Source organism: Aplysia californica, unplaced genomic scaffold (genome assembly GCF_000002075.1).
Source record: "Aplysia californica isolate F4 #8 unplaced genomic scaffold, AplCal3.0 scaffold00283, whole genome shotgun sequence".
In the NCBI taxonomy this organism is placed as follows: Eukaryota; Metazoa; Mollusca; class Gastropoda; order Aplysiida; family Aplysiidae; genus Aplysia; species Aplysia californica.
The window spans coordinates 169423-170212 of record NW_004797553.1 but is presented as its reverse complement, the minus strand read 5'-3'; the positions used below and the strand labels follow the sequence as shown (position 1 = coordinate 170212).

At 41.9% G+C, this 790-nt stretch overlaps 1 protein-coding gene across 1 annotated transcript in view; it reads left to right on the top strand.

The window, feature by feature from the left end:
• The window catches only part of LOC106012179, a 31868-nt gene that overhangs the window by 23228 nt on the left and 7850 nt on the right, over positions 1 to 790 (top strand). Inside the window, exon 12 of the mRNA XM_013084294.2 lies at positions 37 to 129. Within this exon, the coding sequence (XP_012939748.2) occupies positions 37 to 129 (93 nt within the window). The remainder of the gene's footprint in view (positions 1 to 36; positions 130 to 790) is intronic.

The window sequence follows — 790 nt, the reverse complement described above, 5'->3', positions numbered from 1 at the left end:
CAAAAAGCGACCTGTATGTTTCTTTTTCTGTAACAGACGTGTCGGTCCAATGCGTGGAGCAAGGTGTGTCCAGACCGTGCTCTCAAGAGGACCTCATCAACAGTCAGTACGGGAACCAGGTAGTGGCTGGTAAGTCACAGGGCTTGGCATTTACATGACCAAAATTGAGTCGATAATGCCTTAAAACACTTACTCAATCAATCAATCAATCAATCAATCAAAAGTTACAGGGCAGAATTAAGTATTGACCACTCCCCCCTCCTACCCACCCCTGCGGCCTCGAACCCCAACTCCATCTGCCACTTCTTAAAATAATTGGTTGCTTTTTTTGTTTTAGGACAGGCGAGCTAACCCAGATTTGGGGAGGTTCCAGAAATCTTAGACTTGTACTCTGTACCAAAAGTCGGCATTGCTCTAATTATAGAAGACGTTTGGTTTCATTGGTTTGTGTACTTGCTTAGTTATGGAGAAAACTCCTTGTCTTTTAAAGATAGATTATATTGGTCAAAAGTTTACTTTCGATTTTCTCAACTCATCATTTTTGGGGATAGCCCCCTTGTGCTTAAAAGCGACCAATAAAGCTTAATCCCTATTAACTAAAGCTCAGAGTGTGAGTAGTTGACAGGCATCTTGGTGTGGTTTTCTCTCTCTTTCCGATCAGACATCTATTTTCATTAGTTATCTATCGCCTTTCTTTACTTTGTACCACTTCTTGTCTTCGCCACTTATACGATCTAACTGTAAAAGAGAGGTGTGTGTGTGTGTGTGTGTGTGTGTGTGTGTGTGTGTG